Source organism: Sphaeramia orbicularis, chromosome 17 (assembly GCF_902148855.1).
Source record: "Sphaeramia orbicularis chromosome 17, fSphaOr1.1, whole genome shotgun sequence".
NCBI lineage: Eukaryota > Metazoa > Chordata > Actinopteri > Kurtiformes > Apogonidae > Sphaeramia > Sphaeramia orbicularis.
The window spans coordinates 34992382-35015501 of record NC_043973.1 but is presented as its reverse complement, the minus strand read 5'-3'; the positions used below and the strand labels follow the sequence as shown (position 1 = coordinate 35015501).

Below are 23120 nucleotides of genomic sequence, written 5' to 3'. Positions count from 1 at the left end.
AAGATACTTACTATTATTATTATTATTATTATTATTATTATTATTATTATTATTATTATTATTGTTATTATTATTATTACTACTACTTTTCCACTTGTTTCTACCAGTACTTTCCAATGTGTAATTGTAATTTTTCACTACTGTTTAATTTTTTTATTTATTTATTTATTTATTTTTGTAGTTATTGTATTGTATATTCAGTTTTGTGGTGCTATTGAAACCTCAATTTCCTGAGTGCTCTGCCCAAAGGATCAGTAAAGTTCTATTCTATTCTATTCTATTTATAATTGTACTTTACTAGAGAGACAACATCTACCGACATAGAATTCCCTCTGTGTGTTTCCATACTTAGTAAATAAAGTTGGTTCTAGTTCTGGTTCTTATTTAGGGCTGTACATCACCATGGTCATAAATTTCCTGCAGACATTGAGTCCTTCTGTCATGTCACCTTCGGGTGTCACTCAGACAGAGCACAGCGATGCCGCTCAGAGGGCAGGCCTTCCTCTCATCATCATCCTGCCCCTCCTCTCTGTTAGCAGCTTCACAGTCTGTAGGCCACCCCCACCCTGAAAGAGAGAGAGAGGAACCAAGGCATCCAGTACATTTACTACAGACTTCAAGTCTCAAACGCACTCAGGGCCAGAGGAAGGACCATAAAAGTCACACCTTTACAAATACATATCGGCAAACTCACTCTGCTGCTGCTCCACGTGGAGGCTGTGAATGTTTAACTGGTGGATTGACAGCTTTTAACCCGTTAAAAAGGTAAAAGAGAAGAGCTGAAGCCAAGAAGAAGAGGATCTGAGCTGAAAAGGAGAAACCTGAGTGAGGGAAAAAAAGGACACTGGTTTCGACTCACTTTGTTTTTGCCGGTGAGTGTCAATTCTCAGCCGAGTGATGATGTGCACCCCCAGGTCTAATCCCCCTCCTCCCTCTGTGTGTGTTACAAATCTATTTATATGAATGGTGACTTTAAAGGTATGCTAGTGGGAGGGGAGGAGGAGGGGGGGGGGGGGGGGGTTCACTTTGACAGTTTTAGATGCAGTGAAGATTGAAGCATAAGATCAACACTTGAAACAGAGATTTAACTGTTGTACTGTTCAGACAGAGGGTGTTTACTGGATAATAACACTAAAAATATGTTATAATGACAAGGTGTTAACGTCACAGAATGTCGTGTGTTTAAAATTCAACGTTGAGGGACAGTTGCATTGTTGGTAGATTATAGCACCTGTCATGCAAATCCAGGCTGAGAGTCAATATACCGCAAACAAACTCCTATTGTTCATACTTCTTTTTTTTTTTTTAAAGCAAATTACTATTATCTGTTGATTCGTGTTGTGTATAATCTAGAAAATATGGAAAATGTATTTATCCGTAATGCAGTGGTTCCCAACCTTTTCTGGCTCGTGACCCCATTTTAACATCACACATTTCTGGCGACCCCAGACATTCAGAATGGAGACTTTTTTTTTTTGTTTGTTAAAATTAAGTTGTTTTTTGATCATGTAATAGTTTGCTATACTATGTTGCAAATAAATGCTAATTTTAGAGGACATTTAGTCGATATAATGTACATTATTATGGACAGAGGCAGTAAATCCAGGTGTAGATTACTGCACAAAGGGAGAATTTTATTTTCCTTGGTCAGGATATGTACAGTCAGTCCAGCTTGGATTTAAAAGGCTGATAATTAATACTGAACAAACAAGAACTGAAACTATGAATTATGAAAGAGCTGCAGCATCTGAAACTGACCACAATTAACATTTGACAGATGAACAGAACCGCAGTGCTGCAGTTACACACTCACAGTTTGTCACGTCTTTTATGGATTGTGATCGTCTCTCTCGACTCACCATATAGTTTTTATCAGTAAGTTTGTTTGTTTTTTCTTTTTTTATCAATTACTACAAATTTCAGGCGACCCCATTTGAATTCCAGGTGTCCCCACATGGGGTCCCGACCCCAAGGTTGAAAAACACTGCCGTAATGTATTTCACTGCTTCCCATTTTTTGTCAGTTGGTTCCACTTTACAATAAGACTTCCCCTGTGAATATTTTATAATTGGGATATTAAATAGAGTCATCATTAATATGTTGTTACAAGGAAAATGAACATATATGTTTACTGTTAATCCTCAGATTTTATAGCTTCCTTGGTTTTTATGAGTGTTTTTTAGTGTGTTTTATGCTTAATAACATTGCACTTTGGCCTGTTATCTCATTAGTAAATAAATCAACATGCAGACTGATAAATGGACAAGTGAACGAAACAACTGAGAATCTCAGAATTAGGAGATTAGTTTCTGCAAAAAGTGTGGAAGTAACTCGATCTTGCTAAATAGTGAGAGTGAGGATGCATGAAAACTGTTAAACATTATTATTATTATTGGCAGTAGTAGTATTATTAGTACTATTTATTAGTGATGTGTAATCTATTTATAACTCCTTTATGAGTGTAGTCTTATTGTGAAATGGTGATGATCAACTCCTAATCAACAGAAAGTATCAGGAATGGAAGATAATTTACTAAGACGACTATTTATTACATCCTTGAAGCCAAAAAGAAAAAAAGTTACATGACTTTTGACTTAAATGAACTTGTATAATGATTAGCTGAACTTTGCTCAGTACACACCAGGCCTCTGAGCTTTAACACTGACAGCTTCTTTAAATGTCATGTGTGTCCAATGTCAAGCCAAGATATTTATGATCAGTTTGTGACAGAACTATGGAAACAAGTCAACTCAAATACAGTCATTAGTTTCTAAATTATACGACTAGTACTGACAATTGTTGAAATATTTTTCCTATAAATCAATTTCCTACTGCATTATAAATATCTTACTGTACATGTATTAAGATATAATAATTCATGTTATCTTATCTTGGTTCAGCCCTTTGAACCAAACATGATAAATACACTCTTGTCCATAAAGTTGGAATAAAATATTTGTAAGTGTTTTCATGAAAATGATTCTGACAATGTGCTTTATTCTTTATAAAGTGTAACTGGGACTCAGTATATAATCATTGCATCTGGTCAAAGGTGATAAATGATGTCTATAAAAAGGAATAAAATAGAGGAATGTGTCTGAAAACAAAGTTATTCCAACTTTTTTGGGGAACAGTGTGTTTTTCTATTCATATCAGGTTATACTTTGAACAGTCTTTTACTTGAAACCACTTTAACTAGCATTATGTTATTGTTATTAGCTATATGAAATACTTAGCTTACACATTTAGCGCTTATTATCTCAACAACCTATTACTTAGTTGTTTGTTCTCAAATATTCATGTGTTAGTTATGTATATTAAACACATACATTTAGCATTTCATTTAAGTATTTTGTGATTTAACTGATATTTTTAACAATCCATTACATTACCACTTTTAGCATTTAGCTTATCCGCTAGCTAGCTACATGTCACAGCCAAAAGTAGCTAAAAAAAAGTTAGCTATGCTTTTAGCTGAATACTTTATGATTTATACCATTTCACACTTTGCCGAATCACTTTAACCTATTTAGCATTTATTACATTTTAAGCCACTGTGAATAAAAACATTAAATGGCCGTTTTTAACAATTTCTTAAGCCTATAAACTTTTAAAACCATTAGCTCTCTCTACAAATTTAACTTATGTCTGGTTTTTCTATTTCTCTGCTTGATAGTGAACTAGTTTTCAACTGCAGCATGTGTTTTCAGTGGGTTTCAACTGACCATCATAAATGTAGGACACTTATTAAAAAGAATGTTTTACTCACAAGTCCACAACACAACAGTTAGATTAAAAAAATTAACCGTACTTTCAATTGTACCGAACTGCATCTGAATCATGTTCAAAGTGATATAAATGTACTCACAGTTAACATGTGAGCGAAGTTTGTAATCCTATTTTTGTCCCCTTTTAACAAATGCCTGTGTGTTTATTTTCTATTTGAACAGAACTTCAGCTGCTGTCAGGTACTCACTCAGATACTGCAGGTTATGAATGGCTCTTGTACTCGTTTCCCAGACACTTATCATGTGTTCCCGCATGACAACGTCAGCTCTGTTTTCATTTAAATCATGTGTACCGCCATGTTATATCACTGAGGAATTGATTTTCTGCGATACTATATTTAGGTGTCTCTTGTATTTGCCTGCGGGTCACGGCAGGAGAGAAAGAAGGCCGTGGATGTTCCAGGGACGCAGACAGGTTCACCACACAGAACCATCTGCAGAGGCCTGGCTGGGATCTGTTATCTCCTTTACTAGTCCTTTTGTTTCGAATGGAGATTGGAAACGCTTTAGATCACAGGTGTCAAACATGCGTCCCGGGGCCCAAATCTGGCCCACCTAAGGGTCCAGTCTGACCCCAGGGATGAAAAAAAAAAAAAAAAAAAGCAAAAATTACACTAAGATATGAACAATCCTTTTAGCTCAGGTTCCACATTCAGACCAATTCAATCTCAAGTGGGTCATAATAACACTGGTCTACAATTTTTTTTAGAAGTGATTTGCTTCAGAGATTAAATGTGCTAAATGTTACGTATTGTAATAAGGTTAATTGGAAAATAAATGACAAAAGTGCCGGTTTGCTGATGTTTTCAAGGTATATGATTAAGTGTTATTCCACATATATATTGGTTTATGTACATTTATATAATAGTTTTAGAAATCTTCCACTAAATAGAACCTGTAAAGTGAATGTATTCTAATGTGCAGACAGTGTTTTGAAGTAGATCTTGTAGCTCTGAGACAAATATTCCTTTTGAGTCAAACCCATTCTCTCGTTAATTCTTGTGTTTCACATTTTGACCCAAGGCTGTATCTTGGAAAGTTCAGCCAACCAGCATTTTTGACTTGATTTTTCTTTATCAGTGACTCTCATGTGGTAAAATTTCATTACTTTTATTCTGGAAGCATTTTCCTTGTAGACAAGTACAAGTACAGTCTACTCTCGTTATACCGCCAACTTCCGTTCACGGCCAAATTGGCGGTATAGCGAAAATGGCGTTACAACGGGTTGCGTCCATAATGTGCATGTCTTTACTATATGATGTCTATGCTGCCTCCGTTAACCCGTTCTAATTGCGTTTCTAAATAAATCTTGATTCTGTTATGTTGTAAGGGATCATTTAAAGTGGGGAAACATTTTAAGCATTATTATACCGTGTCGGGAAATGACACCCCATCATCTTGAGGCTTTGGCTTAATCCCACGTCCTCCTCCCGACATCCTGACCTACTGAGTGTTCTGCGATAAATGAACGGTGGCCGTTCCGTAGACCTACTCGTAGCTTGTCGCGATCAGCGTCTGGCGCGTTTGTTTCAGTGCATTGTTAAAATTTATGTGTACTCGATGGCAATCACGCTGGCGGTATAACGGTCGGGAAATCAATGGTATAAGTGTTGTTTGTGCATGGAACTGGGCTGGCGGATGGCGATAGGTGGAAATGGCGGTAGCTAATGGAATAATGCATTGGGGATTTTTGTGCAATGGTTTTGGTTGGCGGTGAGTGAAAATGGCGGTATAACGGCGGGCGGTTTAACGAGAGTAGACTGTACAAGCTTCTTTTTTTTTTTTTTGTTAAGTAAGTGCCTATTTTGGAAACATCATGATGCAACAGTTTTTTCAGATGCAGTTTTTAAATTTTTAATGGAATGTCCTTTGTGGTGGACAGTTTTCTTTTCTTTTTTTTTTTTTTTGTATAAAGTTGTGAAACTCTTGTCCACAAATGTGGACAGAAAACCCACAGCTGGGTCTGAGTAAGGTTAAACCAAAGCACACAAACACAGATTTTAGAGTGTCAGTAAAAACGTCATAAACTCCTCCAGGTTAAAGCAGAATAATTGAAGGCTTTTAACATAGACGGACTCTCAACAAACATTTTAGAGAAAATTACATAAATGCTAAAAACAACTCATGATGCAACACTCTCTTTAAAGTATCATATTTATACTAATACTAAGACAATTTCATGAATGAATACGTTTCTGAGTGGGAGAGAGAAAGCATGTCAGTTTAACCTCCATATTTGTCATTTGGGTGGTCCCTAAAAACAGGACATGGGGGCTAAAAATGCAAACTAGATGCAGACTAATGTTATGAAGCACATTTGGAAAGACTTTGGGTCTATTTTAAAAACAGATACTTACTGAGATAAAAGAGGAACTATTTTTCAAGATAAAACATATTTTTATATTATTTTACATTATATTTAATTTTAAAAAAATCTGCATGTAACACGGTCAAAAGGACACGAAAATTACGCACTACTTTTTTCTTCTTTTTTTTTGCATATCTCTCTATTCTCTCACAGCTTCATTTTGAGAATTTAACTAATTATGCAAGGTAGAGTGTTTGACAAAAATGACCACTGTTGCAAAATCGTTCATGATTTATATGCATTTAAATGGGCAGGTTCTGCGTGTAACGCAAGTGGACACGATGGGTTTCACACAAAACCTGGAATGAGACTGCCGATTCAAGAAGTCTTTTTTGCATTTATCTGAGGTCATCATTAAGTACATCCTGGGGGGAAATACATCTAAATTTCTCTTTTATTATTGGGTCTAAAAAGCTGGCAAAGTGGCAGACACCAACATGTACCCAGTTTCATAGAAGCATCCATTTACTACATGGAGCGAGACATGATACAATAAGTGTGTAAAATATCTTATCCAGACCATATTATAACAAATGATAAAACAGCTTTGAGATTTAAAATAAAGTCACATTTGATGGAATGCAGTTTTACCTTTTTCACCTTCTATAGGTCATAGTTTTAGTAATAGTACTTGAAAAACTAAAACCAAAAATGTGATAATAATGAACTCAATTACCAAAAATTAATATAAAAAAAAATCCTAAATCTTTAACTAGAGTGAATCATATTATCTGAATCTGCTGCTATAATTCTATCACTGGGCGACTACTTCAGCTGATATTCTCGTTCATTCTGAGTTGTCCTTGCAATTACGGGAAACAACAGCAACAATCTATGAGATGCATCTACAAGTTTTGATACATACACTGTAAAAAATGACAGAAGAATTAACACCAAAAAGTTGTAAAATTGTAACATAAAAAAACTTTAAGTGACAATACAATGCAAAGTTGTTTATTTGAAAAGATTTTTGTGTTAACGATTAAATCAAATATAGCTGTAGTTTTTACAGGAAGAGTATGTGAACAAAACCAGATTTATATGTAGAAATGATGGATTTCTGTTGTTTTTAGAAAATAAAACTGTAAATTCAAAAACAATGTGCTGCTGTTTAAACTGCAAAGACCATAATGTTGAAATAATGGCATATTTGCTTTTATATATATAAAAGTTATAAAAAAGTAAACATTTACCAATGTACCATTTTAAATTAGTAAATGAATGGGTTGGTAAAGTTGGTAGAGCGGCTCGTCCAATAACCAAAGGGTTGGTGGTTCCAATCCTGGCTCTGACTGTCCATATGTCCAAGTGTCCATGGAAGACACTGAACCCTAAACTGGTCCCACTTGGACCTGGTGGATTTGGAAAGAGCTGTGGACACCAAGAAGGTGGAGAAAATGAGCTAAAGAAGTGCAGAACATTTACCATTTAAATCCAATGTTAAATCTACATGTTTAAACTGTTAAATCTACATGTTTAAACTGTTAAATCTACATGTTTAAACTGTTCAGTCTACATGTTTAAACTCTTCATTCTACACATTTAAACTGTTCAGTCTACATGTTTAAACTCTTCAATCTACACGTTTAAACTGTTCAATCTACATGTTTAAACTCTTCAATCTACATGTTTAAACTGTTCAGTCTACATGTTTAAACTCTTCAATCTACACGTTTAACCTGTTAAATCTACACGTTTAAAGTGTTAAATCTACAGGTTTAAACTCTTCAATCTACACGTTTAAACTGTTCGAGCTACACGTTTAAACTGTTAAATCTATACGTTTAAACTGTTCAATCTACACGTTTAAACTGTTAAATCTACACGTTTAAGATGTTCAATCTGCATGTTTAAACTCTTCAATCTACACATTTAAACTGTTCAATCTAAATGTTTAAACTGTTCAATCTACACGTTTAAACTGTTAAATCTAAATGTTTAAACTGTTCAATCTACACGTTTAAACTGTTAAATCTACACGTTTAAACTGTTAAATCTACATGTTTAAACTGTTCAATCTACATGTTTAAGATGTTAAATCTACATGTTTAAAATGTTCAATCTACATCAGGGGTCACCAATCCTGGTCCTCGAGGGCCGGTATCCTGCATGTTTTAGATGTTTCCCTCTTCCAGCGCACCTGACGGTCTTTATCAGGCGTCTGCAGAGCTTGAAGATAGGCTTATCATTTGAATCAGGTGTGTTGGAAGAGGGATACATCTAAAACATGCAGGATTCCGGCCCTCGAGGACCAGGACTGGTGACCCCTGATCTACATGTTTAAACTGTTCAATCTATACATTTAAACTGTTAAATCTACATGTTTAAACTGTTCAATCTACATGTTACTCCATAAATATATTTACAGTTGGATGTGCTTTTTACAGTGTTGTTCTGGAAACCACAGCTGACAGTTTTTTTCCGTAAAAACAACAGGATTTTTTTTTACAGTGTACGTGATTGTGCCTCATTTCCACACCTGCAGAAGTTTCATGTGACAGTATCTCACAAACACTGTGGTTGCATCTTGTACTTCACATTACCTAAGACGTATATGAAGACGTAATATAACCTAACCAACTACCCTGCTTATTTTTTTCATCCATTCCACAATAATAGATGGTATCAGAATAATTGAGGTCTTAAATTAATCGTGTTATCAGTCCCACATACAGTAACTGGAACTGCCTACTGTTTAAAAGAGAGCTGAGTTTATGCAGTCAGTGTTTTTTTTGTTCGAGCAGGAGGCTAGTGTGAATCACAGGTGACAGAGTTTCCATTTTCAATATCAGGCGGAGAGAAAATGAGCCATTCTGAGCCGGTGACCCCATTAGACGAAGGCCACGCCATGATGTTTAAAAAGCTCTCAGGCTGCGGTGGGAGTCCCAGGCCCCGGGCCCATCATGATCCCCCCTTGGTTTTAGCCCAGGCCCCGGGCGGAAGCAAACTATTCTCGTCCCGCATTGTGCTGCCGAGCTATTCTGACGCCGTCCATTGTGTCCGAATGCTTTCCATGACTCTCAGCGATTTCAGTGGGTCTGCACCTTAAACCCCTCCATTATGGACCAGCTCGCATTTGCTGTGCTGGCTTTTGCATTCAGTCGTTCCCAACACACCCCACCCTCCAACTTTTCAATTTCCAGCTAACTTTACTTCTCGTGCACAGGAGCACTGATTACAAGTGCGTGTAAAATGTTCAGTTCAGCTGAATCGACCACAAAGATAAAGAGTGGGGTTTCGGCTGAGTGTAAAAGTTATTTCCTGTTTCAATATGAGTGAAATCTTCCTTCACTGAAACAAACATATATACTCCAATCAGATGTTAATATTAAAGTGTATCCATCAACATCAGTAATATTCTGAGGCGATAAATAATACTAATGCATTATTTCAATCATATAAACATATTCATGATTAAGTAGTTGCTTTGTTGAAACTTTGGTTGTCATTCTTATATAACTACTAGACCATGGGCGTCAAACTCAGTTCAGTTCCATATTCAGCTAAATTTGATCTGCAGTGGACCGGACCAGAAAAATAAGAACAGAATAACATAAATAATGACCACTCCAAATTTTTGTCTATGTTTTAGTGCAAAAAAAAAAAAAACTCCATTAAATTATGAAAATACTTACTTTTATAAACTATCCAAAAAAAAAAAAAAGAAAAAAGAAAAAACTGAAATTTAAATAAAAAAATATAAGAAAATTTAGTGCAGTTTTAACAGTATTTTTCCTCAACTTCTCATTTGTCCATGTGCATTATGGATCAGATCTACAAAGACACTAAACACTGAGGAACAGGAAGAAAAATTGTTCAAATTGTGCTTAATTTTCTTTAGACATTTCAGGTTGGTCGTATTTGTTCAGGTTATTCACATTTTAGTGTTATAGGATAGTTTGGAAATGTAAATATTTTCATAATTCAGTGTTATTTTTTTCAACTAAAACAAAGACAAAAAAATTTAAGTTGTTAATTCTAGAATTTTTTTTATTTATTTTTTTTGCTTAATTCAAGATTTTTTTGCTAAATTTGAGATTTTTTTTGCTTAATTGAAGATTTTTTTTTACTTAATTGAGGATTTTTTTTTTTTTTTGCTTAATTGAAGTTTTTTTTTTACTTAATTGAAGATTTTTTTTTTTTTTTTTTTTTGCCTTAATTCAAGATTGTTTCCTTAATTCAAGCTACATTTTTTTTTTTTGCTTAATTCAGTTCAAGACTGTGGAATTTTTGCACTTGCAGGCCGCACTTGGCCCCCAGGACGCATGTTTGACACCCCTGTACGAGACCATTAACTGACAGCTTTTCTCCAATAACCTCCTTGTTAATATGTATTAATAGTAAGTTGTAGTACATATACTCAGAAAGCAGCTGTAACAGAAGCAAGAACAATCATTCTACCTTAATTTCACTCATAAATATGGTCTGTTTTCATTGTATATTTTTAATAGCATCCAAATAACTCAGATTGAGTAAAGTTTTAGTCATAATTTAGTAGTTAATAAATACCACTTTCTGTTAACGCTTCTACTTCAGTGTTTTGTTAGACAAAAATGTACCAGGGGGTACTATTGTTTAGAATCAATGGACAAATTTCTAAACTAGGCCAGGCAGGTTTATTAGAATAGAGCAATTCATACACAGGGGAATTCAAAGTGTTTTACAAAAAATAAAAAATAAAAGACAAGTTATAAATATATAGACAAGAATAAAGATTAAAAACAGTAAAATATAGAATTTCATATAGAATTTTTTTTTTTTTTTTTTTATTTAAATATGAAATAAAAAGAGAAGTTAAAATAAAAAGAGAAGAGTGCAGAAAAAAGTGGTTCCAGGCACAACAAACCCCACCCCTTGCACGTACTGTGTCTTATTTTGGAATCGATCCAGCTGATGTCATCATGTCTGTGCTTGTGCTGATGTCAGCGTATTAACTGCATCTATTTATGTGCCAAGTCTGAAGTAAATTGAAACAAAATTGATGTTTTTATAGACATTTGAAATTTTGCCCATTATAAGTAAATGGGAGAAAAATAATATTTTAAAATTTCATAAAATTTTTTTTTAACTTTGACCTACTTTTCCCAAAATGTAATGAGATCTATTCTGGGTCACTGGCAATCTATAAACCCAGTTTGATATGAATTCAACCAATAACTTTAATGCTATGAACATTTGAAATTTCTTCCATTATAAGTAAATGGGAAAAAAAAAAAGATTTTAAAAATTAATAAAAAATTTTTACTTTGACCTACTTTTCCCAAAATGTAATCAGATCTATTCTGGGTCACTGGCAATATACAAACCCAATTTGGAATGAATTCAACCAATAGTTCTGCTGCTAGAGTGTTAACCCTCTGGAATCCGGGTGCACCTTTTAGGCACACTTTGCACTTCGTCTTAAAAAACTTCACATTATTTTTCACAATTTAAATGAGGTTAGAGTTCAAAAGTTGTTCATTTTTGCATGATCTTTAAAATTCTGCCCACCAACTAAAATGTGCACATTGTAAACAAAAGAAAATGACCAGACTAGCATCTGTCTGCCAAGTGAGCATAAAATGCACTATGTCTGACATTTGATCTGTATGATTAGGGCTGACCTGGATTTACAAAAATAAAGTCAAATTAGAGCAGAAAAATAAATCAATATATAATATTTAATAGTTGGATTTATAGGTGTGCATTTTACGCACACTTGGTGACAGATGCTAGTATTTTTGAACATTTGACCTAGCGCCAAAAATAATAATGCAAATTAACCAATGTTGGAGTTAATCACTGACATATGCCAGGATGAAAAAATCAAATAATATGTGATCCACTTTTTATGTAGTATATTGAAAAGATGATTTTTTTTGTTTTGTTTTTTTTTGCATCCAAAAAAATAGTTTATTTACATTACAAACATGGCATTTAAAGGGTTAAAAATGTGACAATTATTGAGTATTTGGTATTTTTATTTACGGCTCAAGTTGATGAAATAGAAAAAAAGTGTAAAAGAATTAAAAACAAACTGTATGAAATTTTTTTGGACATTATTCCACAAGTGTGCCAAAAAGGCACACTTGGTGCTTAGTAAGGGCCTTGGTGGACGGGATACCAGAGGGTTAACAAACAATCAAATCGAACCAAAAACAATACCCCATGCCTCCCCTTTGGGGGGCGGGGTAATCATTTCAACTGGCATATGTAGAACTAAAAAAAACAAAACATTTTTCATCTTGGACTTAAACATTGTCACAGAGATTATTCCAGACTTTAGCCACATAAAACTAGAATGCTGCTTCTCCCTGTTTAGTCCTGACTCTGGGCATGAGCAGAAGGCCTTTCCCTGGAATTCTCAGAGTCTGAGATGGTTCATATGGAAGTAACATGTCAGAAATGTACTGTGGCGCGAAACCATGAAGACACGTGTACACAAGCAGCATATAAATGAGACCTCTGCGTCTGTATGGGCTCTAGTTTAACCCTCCGGTATCCCATCCACCAAGGCCCTTACTAAGCACCAAGTGTGCCTTTTTGGCACACTTGTGGAATAATGTCAAAAAATTTTCATATGGTTTGTTTTTAATTCTTTTACACTTTTTTCTATTTCATCAACTTGAGCCGTAAATAAAAATACCAAATACTCAATAACTGTCACATTTTTTAACCCTTTAAATGCCGTGTTTGTAATGTAAACAAACCATTTTTTTGGATGAAAAAAACAAAAAAATATTTTTTTTCAATATACTACATAAAAAGTGGATCACATATTATCTGATTTTTTCATCCTGGCATATGTCAGTGATTAACTCCAACATTGGTTAATTTGCATTATTATTTTTGGCGCTAGGTCAAATGTTCAAAAATACTAGCATCTGTCACCAAGTGTGCGTAAAATGCACACCTATAAATCCAACTATTAAATATTATATAGTGATTTATTTTTCTGTTCTAATTTGATTTTATTTTTGAAAATCCAGCTCAGCCCTAATCATACATATCAAATGTTAGAAATAGTGCGTTTTAGGCACACTTGGCAGACAGATGCTAGTCTGGTCATTTTCTTTTGTTTACAATGTGCACATTTTAGTTGGTGGACAGAATTTTAAAGATCATGCAAAAATGAACAACTTTTGAATTCTAACCTTATTCAAATTGTGAAAAATAATATGAAGTTTTTTAAAACAAAGAGCAAAATGTGCATAAAAGGCGCACCTGTAGACCGGAGGGTTAAAGCTGTACAAAAACCAGTCACAGGCTTTTTCCGAGAAGGTGATTGACAGCTTTAATGACCCGAGTCCACTGTGGCCTATGTGAACCTTCATTCATTCATTCATTTTCCAAAGTGTCACCTTCACTCCTGTGGGCGATTCAGACTGATCAGCCTCATTATGCAAAAAAATATCTAATGCGGTTAATGATGAGAGACTAAATGAGTTGTGCCATGAACTACTCATATGATGTTTGTCTAATCTATATCATAATACTGGAAGGTGTGTGTGTGTGTGTGTGTGTGTGTGTGTGTGTGTGTGTGTGTGTCTGCACAGTTCTTGAGATGTTTTTTTTTTTAACAACTTTATTTATCATTTTTCCATAACAATTACATCATTAAGGCATTTCTTACACAATTTGTGAACCCCCCCCCCATGTGGCATCCCCACAAATCCATTCACATAAACACACGTTTCAAATGAACAAACAGAACACCAAAAGAAAAAAAAAACACTCAAACCAATCTGTGTTGTTCATTCCGGTCATATCGCCAACATTCTGACATAAGAAAAAACAGTCCCAGCAGTCAGACTGTGGGCACTGAGAAGACTAGGATGGCAGTAAAAGAGTGAGGAAGAAAGAAAAATACATGAAATAAAAACAAGGAATCAGGCCAAAGGCAGGTTCTTGATAGTATTATCATGTGTATTCTGTTGTTTTTACTTGGTATTTTTATCTCAGTTTTTAAGTGTACAGCTGTTTTTATGTCTCTTTTTTGTTTATTCTTGTATTTTAGTCTATTATTTTGCTTTTTATTCTTCTGTACGACACTGTTTTAATTGTACAGCTGTTTTATGTTTTTAATCTATTCTTTTATTTTCTTTCATTTATGTTTTTTCCCCTGTAAGTCGCTTTGGAAAAAAGCATCTGCCAAATGCATAAATGTAAATGTTAAATGATATGAGTTCTGAACTGTGACCAGGTTCTGTCAGATTTCTCCTCCAACCTGTGGACTGTAGACCGAATGTGTTCCAGGTCCAATCCCAACATCACCTCTGTAATCCAACACAGACAGGAGGGTTCTTCTCCTTCCAGTTCAGTCAGATCAGACATGTAACGATGCAAAAGGCAGCTGCATTTTTGTGGAGACATGTTTAGCTCATCACTAACTACACTGAAGATACCTAACAAAGGGTCTTGAGATGTTTTTAACAGGCCAGTTCAGTACCTACAATAGAGGAATAGTCCCATCTCCACATTAAACATCTAGGCAAGTTGATAGGACCAATATTTTGGGAGATATTAGTCAGTTTTGGAATTAAATAGCCTCACAATCACGTTGCTCAGTTGAGTGGAAGCACAGAACCACATTGCATGACAGGAAATGAAATTAAAAACAGGAACAATACATTTACCAACTTCAGTGGTTCCCCACGGGTCAACACGCTACTTGAAATATAATTTAATTGAAGCCAGAAAACCAGTTTGCCACAAAAATAAAGTAACTACTATTGGGTTTTGTGCGAAACGGCTCAGTGGACTGCAGCTCTTGTCTCATATGATACACGTCACCAACACCCAAACAACTGTTAACTCACCATATTTCAGCTCTTAATACTTTCATGCACAGTGGTCACTCCAGTGGACACTTATTCTGCAGGTGTTCTCTTGTATATTCATGGATTTTATTGTTTTAGTTCCAGATCAGCCAACACAGTGGACACTTATGCACCATCCCATAAACCGACATTTAGACCATTACTGTAACTTTGCGGTTCTAGATAAAAAATAAAAAAAAAATCTGCAGTAACATGTTTGAGTGTAAAATAATTGCTTAATATTTTTATTAGACTGTAATTAACACCAAAAAGGTTTGTTTTGTTTTTTTTCTCCATATTATCTCCATGAAGTGAGAAATACCTAGTATCAGAGTATGTTAAATTGTGACAAAACATCAGATTAGCTGCATTAAAAGTGTTTTTATTTCATAGTTTTCAACATATTAATAAATACATGTTTCTTTGCTTCAAAAATTAAACGCATGCTTTCCAGCTGAGTGGACATTTTTGCAACTCCATGAAAAATAGATTCATAAAAAAAGTTTTCAAACACATTGTTTTATTTAATCCAATCCAATCCAACTTTACTTGTAAAGCACAGTGGATTAAAGTACTGTACAGAAAAATAAATAAAAAACAAAATAGCAGAGTAAAATACAAGAATAGATTAAAAAACATAGAACAACTGTAAGATAAATAAATAAATAAATAAATAAAAATACAGAAGAATAGATAAAACCTAAATAAAAGAATACAATACAAGAATAGATTAAAAACATAAAAAAGCTGTACAATTAATGCCAAATTTAAGAGGAATAAAAACACTTAGTAAAAAAAATCTTGATTAAGGTTCTCATAATTCATGCATGAAAGGGTTAATAATTTGTCATGAAAGCAATATGAAAATGAAATAAAAGCAGTACAAGTCTAGTCATGTTGAAGCTGCAGAGAAACATCTTCAGAACAGATTATGGACAGAAAGTTGGTTTCCTCGCTGCTACTTTTGCGCGTATAGTCTTTGTTTATGTATTTTCAGTCTGATACTTCAACACTTTCACAGTTAACCCTGACTTTCTCAACTTGTAACAAACTGATAAACATCATATTGTGTAAGCGATGCTACAATACAGTTTTTTTTTTCTGAAATAACCTGAGGAAATTCTGCAAAGTGTGATAGAATTTAATATTGCAATCAGTATGACTCATGACAAACAAACTCAGTATCCACATCACATGTGCAAACAAACTGATAACTCTTATTCTGATGATAATGGATGCTAAACTGAACTGTAATGTTAAGCTGGAATGTGACGCCCATGTTAATTATGATTTATTTTTTTTCATATTCTTTGAGTTTCAGATGTCAGGCAGTACTAGTGTTGTTTACTTGTCTTTATTTGCATTGTGAATTGCAGCAGTTTTAGACAATTTACTGTTTTTGGTTTATCACCTTAACCCATAAGGACCCAGTGTGAATTTTGTAGCTGTTCCCAAAAGAATTTTTCTATATATTGAACTGCCCTTAAGTGATTTATCACCGTTTACTGTAATATTATCTTCTGTATTTTGTGTTTGTTTCCAGTGAAAATCTGGTATTTTTCTAGATTTAATTCACTGATCATGTAGATGTTCATAAATAAACGGTAAAGTTGAGGATTATTATGTCAAAAAAAAGAGAAAACTGAAGAAAAAGTGACTTTTTCAGCAAAATCTCTCATTAACTGAATATAAACTAAGCGTCTCCATCCACTGTCATTGATCCAACTTCATGGGTTTTACTGGTGAATAAATAGTGGCTTTTCCATTGGACATCTGCGCAAAACTTTACCGATATTTACTAAGTGTCGAAAAACAGAAGTGCGTAATGTCCGTTTTTCCATTAAATCAGAATTGCGATGATTTGTTTATTTATTATCGTGAGATGACAGGAGAAGTCATTCCATAAACATGGTGACAAATGTAAATATGGTGTTGATTTACAGATATATTCATTATTATTCTATATTACCCCTCTATCTCCTACTAAATTAAAAAAAATGATATGGTTTCCTGGTGTGTCCACACATACCGCCAAATGTTTCTTCTTCTTCTTCTTCTTCTTCTCTTGTTGTAACGTACGTCAACATCCATTTTTTTAATTCACCTGACTCTAGTTGCATAAAAAGGTCTTTCCATTGCAGTTTTGTGTAAGATACCGTTTGCGCTACGCCCGAAAACCACCTCTTCCCAGTACAAAAACTTTTAATTGAAAAATGAAACTTTTGACAAAATTGTCATTTTTCCATTAGGCTGATTTTTATGCGCAAGTTATATCTGCGCAATTTGAGGGTAAATGGAAAAGCGACTACTGTTGTAGAAGATGACAGTGTTTCCACGGTAACTACGGAGCCTCTGAACGTCCAAAAGGGTCATATCTGATGACCATGAAAAGATGACAAACTATTTTACACCAATTATTTGCATGTATTAGTGGATCAACAGGGATTAAACAGTTTATATCAGGAAATGGCTTTGGTAGAGGGTAGATGTTTGAGTCTTTATGAGTTAAAAGGTTCAAAAATAAAATTATAAACAACTTCCTTGCTTACTATCTATCTGATGCAATTCTTAAGTATTTTACAGAAAAGTTTTTGTTAATAACTTAGTAATTGCACCATATGGTAATGCAGAATGAGGCATCACTAAGTACTCAGTAATAACATAGAAGTCAGTTAGTTTGAGTATGTGTACTTTATAATACAGAGTTACATAATATGAAATTGCACAATAACTGTGCATAAGTTGATGCTGTGTCTTTGTGTATTTAGTTTATTTTTTTCTCATCTTACAGTCTTTACATTTTTAATTATATCTTGTATTTTTAATTTTACTACAGAGATAACAACTACCAGCAAATAATTCATGTTTATTTACTTTATTTATGTTTATTTTAGTATTTATATACTTGATTAAAAAAGATGATTCTGATTTTCATTAACTTTATTTGGTATAATTATCTATATATCTACATCACAAAATTTTGGAAATGTGACACAGTGTCAATAAACTCATGACTAGCCTTCAGGGGAGCCTTCAGTCACAAACTCCTTTAAAAAATAGAATTTCATCATTCAAGATTACATTTCAGGCTGTGGTTCGTTTTGACACTTCCTCTTTTGAGAACCCAAAGACATCCCACTTCAGGTTTCACAAAACTATTGATCAATACCGTCACTGTTGCGACTGTGTTCTCTTTTTGGGTGCAGCTGTGGCTCAGCAGGTACAGTCCAGTAACCAAAGGGTTGGCAGTTTGAGTCCCACTCTGTCCTAGTCATGTGCTGTTGTGTCCTTGGGCAGGACACTCACACTGGTGAATGAATGAGTGTGAAGCAGGGATGCACCCATACCGATACCAGTATCAGGCATCGGCTCCGATACTCAGTGTGTGTACTCATATCCGTATTCATAAAAGTAATCTGATACAAATGCACCAATCCCACTTGTATCCGTGTGACATTCCCAGTTCTGTGCAGCAGGTACGAGGAGGAGGAATAATGTGTGTGAGTGTGAAGAGTGTGGAGATTGAACCAAAGAAATGAGGGTGATCAAAGTAACGCTGACTGACAGTACCGTCACAGACACAGACAGATACAGACGCAGCGTTCTGTCCGTCCTCTGCGTACATTCCATCTGTTTTCCAGGTGATGGAGGATGAGTACCCAGACAGAGAATACCAGCGGGGGTACGGAGTGGTTCGGACCCCCACCAGCGGAAGTGAAAACCAAACTTCTCACTCATTTCTCTTTTCTCTTCCTGCTGAAGCTAAACTTTTAAACCTTACCAGAGAAAACGCTGCAACATTAGTATCACAGTAGTGTTACCTCTGTCGTCTACAGGTTTGTTATTACTGACTTTCTTCTTCTTCTTCTTCTTCATTAAACTTTCCTCTTCTTCGTGGTATTTGTCCAGTATGGTTAATTAAGAGCGGCGCCCCCTGGTGGATTAATTGCCAAACGCCCATTCCAACACATTAAATGTCAGCAGCAGCACTTTGTTCCAGTCAGACTAATGACAACGACAATAAGGGTGTGTTCACACCTGAAAAGTCCTTTGGTCTGCTTATTTGATTTGGATCAAATGCGGACTTTATTTTTTTCATTTGGGTCAGATTGCATTCACATTGCACTTTTTGCTAGTGGACCAAAATGCGTGAACAGAAGCACGCATGTGACGAACTGCGCTGACATTTGACAGAAAAGTTGGGGGCGGGGTGAATCAGAGACAGCCGGTGTTGATGGAAATAGACATGGTGCTCCTACATACAGTTATCATTTTCGGAATATAAATTGTATTTTTACTGACACAAATTTACGAAAATAATGTTAACACTCAAGAAAAGCTCAGTCGGAGCCTGTTTCATAATACAGACATCTGACCAAATGTCAGTGACACATTCAGTCTCCTCATTGCTCCACGTCTGTCCACAGCTCATGGCTGCTGCTGTTCGCTCTGACCACCCGTAAACCTCGGCTACTTCCAGTGGCTACGGTGGCTCGTCAAGCACAAAAAGGCACAAGATTCCTTGGTTTGGTTCGGTTCGAGGTCAGTTCTATTCACACCAGAAGTGAACCGGCCCAGAGTCCATCTGGAAGCGGACCCAGACCACCTAGAAGAGGTGGTCTGGGTCCGCTTGTTTGGTTCAAATCAGAGTTCACATGTTTGTATTCACACCTAAAAAAAACGTCCGGACTTTCTGGGGAAACAAACTCTGGTCTGTTTTAAACGGACCAAACGTGGTAGGTGTGAATACACCCTACAGCACATTTACAAAAGGAACTAACAACTGGAATGGGATTATTAAGAACTCGTATCGGTACTTGGTATCGGCAAGTACTCAAATGTAAGTACTCGTACTCGGTCTGGACAAAAGTGGTATGGGTGCATCCCTAGTGTGAATGTTTGGTGGTGGTCGGAGGGTTCTTTTGCCATGAATTGTAGTTTACGACCACCAGAGAGTGCAACGTGCTTTGGGTGTCTTGAAAAGCTCTATTGAAATCTAATCTATTATTATTATCTTCAGGTTTTGGATGATGGCGCCATGGGTGGAAGGTGAATGTCCAGGAGCCCAGTGACTGTCAGTGTTCTGCTGTGCGATGGGGGGTGTTTCCCAGCAGGCCCAGTGACTCCCATCTCCACACATGCCACCTGCTGAATGTGGAAACCCTAGGATGGAAGACCCACCAAGCGCTGCACTGAGGCACCGGAACGACGCTCTGAACCACCGCACCGACACCATCAGCTTCTCCTCCACCGCAGCCAGCCTCAAAGGGACCACCGCATCCTGGTGACGAACCTCCAGGATGTTTGTTAACTTCCGCCGGATACGAAAATGCCAGTGTGTGCAGCTGATGACCACCTGCCTGGTGCTGTCGGTGGTGATGGTCTGCTGGGAGCAGCTGGACAACAACGTTGTCAGCCATGTCAAGTCCTACTCCTACCGCTACCTTGTCAACCGCTTCACCTACCTTAACAAGAGCCTCACCATCCCACGGGAACAGGCCCGCAGCTTCAGCAACTTCCGTTACCTTCTGGACCACCCCAGGAAGTGCGCAGACCAAGACGTCCTCCTGCTCCTTTTCGTCAAAACCTCCCCAGAGAACACTGAGAGGAGGAACGCCATCAGATCCACCTGGGGGAACGAAACCTACATCCAAAACACCCTGGGAGTGACCGTCAAGGTGGTGTTCGTCTTAGGAGCGCCACAGACCGCCAAAGAGAAGCCCGACGGAGTTACCTTCCAGCAGCAGCTCATCCACGAGGACGGCCTCCACGGGGATTTGATCCAACAAGACTTTTTAGACTCTTTCCACAACCTGACCCTGAAGCTGATCATGCAGTTCCACTGGATGCACAGCCGCTGCGCCCACGCTCATTTCCTCATGACGGCTGACGACGACATCTTCGTACACATGCCGAACCTGGTGAAATACTTACAGGACGTGAGCGGCAAAGGCATCACAGACTTCTGGATTGGCCGAGTGCACAGGGGAGCGCCGCCCATCCGAAGCAAAGACAGCAAGTACTACGTGTCCTATGAGATGTACCAGTGGCTGTCGTACCCAGACTACACAGCCGGAGCGGGGTACGTGGTCTCCGGTGACGTAGCGGACAAAATCTACCAAGCCACCCTGACCCTGAACGCCTCACTCTACATAGACGATGTGTTCATGGGCATCTGTGCCAACGCTGTGGGCGTGTCCCCACAGGAGCACGTTTACTTCTCAGGGGAGGGGAAGGCGCCCTATCACCTCTGTATCTATGACCAGATGATGACCTCGCACGGTCATGTAGAGGATATCTATGACCTTTGGAAGGCAGCAACACACCCTCAGGTGAAGCAGAAGGCCTCTGGACTCTTAGGGAGGCTCTACTGCACCGCTGTGAAAGTGGCTCTGCTCTGTAAACCCTACTATGTCAACACATACTCCTGCAAAGCAGCCTTTTTGTAGTATTCCCTTAGGTTTGTGTGTATGTGTCAGTATCTGAAAGTGTGGTAGCTCTGAGGGACAAAATACAACAAATTTCACAAAACGCACAAAACACTTTTTTACAAATCACAACATTCCAGATTACAGAGATGGTGGAACAATACTATTTGAAATATCTGTACAAAAAATATATATATTCACAAGACACAACAATATGCATCAAAATGTGACGATTCAGAACACAACAAATTTCACAAGACGCGCAAAATATTTTTTACAAAACACAACATTTCAGATTAAAGGGATGGTGGACAACATATTTTCAGAGGAAGTCGTTGGAACCAAACACAACATTTTACAAACTACAACATTTCAGCAAGCACAACTTTTAAAAACACATTCAGATTACATGAATAGTTGTGTTTTCAGAAAAAAAAAAGGTGTTTCAGAAAACCCAAAAACATTTGTGAGAACATCACATTTCCACAACATATAGCAAAATGGCATTTCGGAAAACACAGCTACATTTCAGAAAACATTGAAAATATCGTAAATTCTTTTTTTTTTAACACATCAGATTACAGAAATAATGGGAGGACTAATGGGTTTTTTTTTTTTGGAAACAAAATTAATTTTTTATAAAAGAACATATCACAAAACACAATATTTCAGTAAACAACTAAATTTTGCGAAATAGATTTTAGAAAATAAAATGTACATAAAGTATCAGAAAACAGACATTTCAGAAAACGTTTCAGATTACAGAACAGGATGACACGACCCTTCTTATTTCACTTCTCCATGTCATTCTCAGAAAAATCGCAGCATTTTGTGAAACACTGGTGTGTTTTCTAAAATTGTGTCTTGTGAGTTGTTGACTTATCTGAAATGCTGTACTGTTTTGTGAAATGTTGGTGTTTTTTGACCAATGGGGCCACCGTACAAATGACAGGATGTGTCATACATCACAGTGAAATGACAATCAAGGCTGCAGATATTATTACCTCAGTCCTTTCGGTTGGGCACGAGTCTGTTGAAACAACAGCGGAGTATCTTCTCTTTTTTGAGACACACAAGACACCAGAGTATTTCTGTCTGTTCATGTAACTGTGTGCTCATCATGACACATCCATGACCTCTGGGTTTCATTATTTAAGAATAGATTTAGACTTGCATTGCATTGACAGCAGAATGTGTTGAAAAAAGAGAAAACGGTAATAATACAGAGTGGTCCAAATGTCACTTCAACCCAAACCCACCAAGCAGAAGAATGGGATTTTTTTTTTTTTTTTTTTTTTTTTTTACATTTTAATTAACCTCTTTATTCTGATGCAGGAGCACAGTGCATTAAGGCCCCTCTCATTAGCATGTGCCTCTTCATTTATTAATAAAACCAAAATATGAATGGACCTAAAATAGCTTTTGTTTGTTTGAGATGGTGATATGAAGTTAAAGTATTGCCTTTGTTTGTTCCTTTTTTGTAAGTCAGTGGAAGCGAGATATGGGTCAGAGGTTCTTCTGATCTAAAAATGTCTGTGTCACCAAGTGCAAAATTTCTAACAGTCACGTAAACCATAGATTAGATCCAATAGAAAAATGAATAGATGGGAAAAAAAAGTTCCTCTATATATAATAATGAGCAGCAGAGTGGGTTGACAATTCCTTTGTTATCTTTTTGTAATTAAAATTGTGAAAAATGTTTTTTAACTAAATAAAATCTTGACTCTGTTGTAAGTAA

The 23120-nt window shown here is 36.3% G+C and overlaps 1 protein-coding gene across 1 annotated transcript; it reads left to right on the top strand.

Annotated features, from left to right (window-relative positions):
- The first annotated feature begins 615 nt into the window (after positions 1–615).
- b3gnt5b (UDP-GlcNAc:betaGal beta-1,3-N-acetylglucosaminyltransferase 5b) lies at positions 616–23120 on the top strand. Its single transcript, XM_030160051.1, has 2 exons — positions 616–872; positions 19975–23120. The coding sequence occupies exon 2, from the start codon at positions 20255–20257 to the stop codon at positions 21401–21403; it is 1149 nt and encodes a 382-aa protein (XP_030015911.1). The 5' UTR covers positions 616–872; positions 19975–20254; the 3' UTR covers positions 21404–23120.

What these genes read in the sequence shown, in the direction of transcription:
- b3gnt5b (XM_030160051.1), top strand. Translation starts at nt 20,255, where the DNA reads ATGTTTGTTAACTTCCGCCGGATACGAAAATGCCAGTGTGTGCAGCTG.